The sequence below is a fragment of the Meleagris gallopavo genome, chromosome 2, assembly GCF_000146605.3.
Source record: "Meleagris gallopavo isolate NT-WF06-2002-E0010 breed Aviagen turkey brand Nicholas breeding stock chromosome 2, Turkey_5.1, whole genome shotgun sequence".
NCBI lineage: Eukaryota > Metazoa > Chordata > Aves > Galliformes > Phasianidae > Meleagris > Meleagris gallopavo.
The window spans coordinates 37,911,962-37,914,667 of NC_015012.2; the positions used below are offsets into that span (position 1 = coordinate 37,911,962).

The 2,706-nt window shown below is 43.4% G+C and overlaps 1 protein-coding gene across 1 annotated transcript in view; it reads left to right on the plus strand.

Annotated features, from left to right (window-relative positions):
- Nucleotides 1-2,699, plus strand: part of PCNX2 (pecanex 2) — a 172,407-nt gene extending 169,708 nt beyond the window's left edge. Inside the window, exon 34 of the mRNA XM_031552196.1 lies at nt 1,296-2,699. Coding sequence (XP_031408056.1) covers nt 1,296-1,469 — 174 coding nt within the window. The 3' untranslated portion in view covers nt 1,470-2,699. The remainder of the gene's footprint in view (nt 1-1,295) is intronic.
- Nucleotides 2,700-2,706: the final 7 nt, after the last annotated feature.

Here is a 2,706-nt window from a genome sequence, read left to right on the forward strand (position 1 = left end):
GGATGGGGCCCCGGGCAGCCCAGTCTAGTATTAAATGGGGAGGGTGGTGACCCTGCATGTGGCAGGGGGGTTGGAGATTCATGATCCTTGAGGTCCCTTCCAACCCTGGCCATTCTGTGATTCTGTGAACAGGAAAACTGAGGATATGGAAAGTCCAAACTACTTTTCTTATAATATTCTGAATTGTACATGACTTCCCCAATTTTCAAAGGCTTCTCTAAATCCCAAGTGAAAAAAGCTCTCTCGTCTCCCTTGTGTGTATTTTGCTCTCAACCCAAAAATGCCATGTATGGTATAGTTCATGAGGTTTTGCCATTAGCTTCAAGAGCAGTTGACTGAATATTACTCACCTGGGTCCAATCCTGCTTTAGCACTCTAATAAGCATTAGAAATGTGTACAGCTGAACATATCAGGTGACAGGGCACAATGCCAACTCAGCAATTTCCAAGGTAATTTGTAAGCATTCAGCATGTGTGCAGTGGTAACAGTGGAGGGATTCACATCATCTACCTTTAAGCCATGTAGCATTTGGGTACGGAGTCTCAGTAGGTCACTGCTGTTGCCTCTCAGCAGAGCAGAAAGGACAATCCAACTCATCCTTACAGCTGTCAGGAGGAAATCTTCCTCTCTGAAACTCATCAGTCTCTGCCAACCACTGACAGCCCTGAATGATACACCTCAAGCGTTACATTTAGATGAGGCGAGTTCTGGCCAGAAAGTAACTGCTCTGAGTCCAGGCACCTATTTGATCGAAAGTGCTAAGGAGGTATCTTACTTACACCTTAATGCAGTGTGGCTCTGGAAAGCTTTCATACTGATGGAGTTCTTACAGTGAGGTGATGGTGTGCATAACATTTGCAGGCAGTTAATTGCATTCCAGTTCTATGGCAAAAGTTTCTTGGTGAGTTGGATTTAAAATTTGGTATATTATGCAAGCCCCAGACTAACCCGATTTCACTTCTTAGAAGCTGGCCCTGCTTGAAGCAGGGGTTTGGACTGGATGACCTCCAGAAGTCCTTTTCAATCCAAAGTACTTAACAGCTTTCTGTGCTTGTACATCTGTGGCACTAAACCTCTAGCTCGTCTGCTTTTCTTTGCAAATGTATGCATTACAAATACCTGTTCAGTCTTCAGAAGTCCCTTGTGAATTATGCATGTTAAGAATCCCATGCAGTCTCACAGAACGACATTCTTAAATCAATTTTTAACTTTTTCACCCGTCACATCAAAAAACAGCTGAAGTGTTACTTACATTCTGTTTCCTGATCTCATTGACTCCTCTTTTCCTCTGCAGCAGCTCACCGAGACCTGCGACGCGACTGATGCGACAGAATCTAAACCACGTCGAGAGCAAGGGCTGTCCCATGCCATACTCATGAGTCAGACCCTGGAGTGCCGAAGGGCCAGCCAGGAAGACATGGCCCTGGAAGACACAGCCTCTCAGCAAAGCCTGTCTGATGAGCAGTAAGGATTATTGGTAGCGCAAGGGCCACACGTTTCTCAAAATTCAAGGCAGAGTTAAGTCAGGGAGCTGCAGGTGGGTTTATGTTCTTTCAGATTTAACACGTAACCTCCAAACGTTTATTTTTCTAACTTTTAAGGAGGAATATGACAGGGTACGTGTTCTTCAGTTAAAGGCTTTTGGCATGGGTAGGGTTGGAAGATGTTCTAAAAATCATGGTGCCACTTCATCTCAGGTTCTTGTAAATCCTAGAACAATGAACACAACCTGTGTGACATTCCTTCCCATGCAGAGGCACTGACCCACTAGTGATGACAAAACAAAGTGTAATGGGTGGTGAATGAATGAATACAATAGGAGATACTCACAAAACTTAGTGAAAAGCACACGAGACATCTTTCCTGCCATAGCTAGACAGCTGATTGCATGCAAACTAATTGGCATTTGATATATAATGTGTAACAAAAGACAACTTTGAAGAGAAGCAGTGAACATGTACAAGGACAGTACAACGTGTGCTGGAACATTAGAGATAAATCCGATTTGATTTTTCTTCCCCAAAAGCAAATCTATTTTCCTCCAACATGTTATGCAGGTGGTAATTATGAATAGCAACATAGCATCACGCAGACTGATACACTGCATGCAGCTATACTGAAACTTTGTGTGAACGAACCTTGCTAAACACATTAATAAAAGTCAAGCGCAAGAAAGAAAGTAGCCAGTGCATGGAAAGCCTTCACAAAGCATATGGTGCACCTTATTTGCAAAGAAAGCAGCTCTCTATTAACAGCTGCTCTTAGGTATAATCTCATGCTCCTGTTTGGTTTACAACAGTGTTTCTCAAACTGCAGGCAACCAGCCCTCCAGGGAGATGAAAAAGGGCCCAGGAGAGTTCTCCCCGAGGACAGCAAAGTGCAAAGCAGGCTGTAATTACTGTCTGCGTTTGTATTGGGCAGGGAACAGCTCAATGCCTTTAATTGTTGGACACAGCTCAGTGTCCATAAACACGTGTAGCCAGTAATTACACAGAACTCCAATTTCCCTCCCCCAGAGAAACTGAGCTGCTGCCAGTTTAACAGTTGATTAAAAAGACAGATGAAGCAAAAAGAGAGACTGTGTTTTCACAAAGTTTGAGAAACACTGATTTACAGGAATGCATGACTGTTTTGGAAGCCAAAAGGCTACAACAAATCCTTAATGTAATATAGGGCATAAACACATGCGCGTTTGTGGTTTTGTT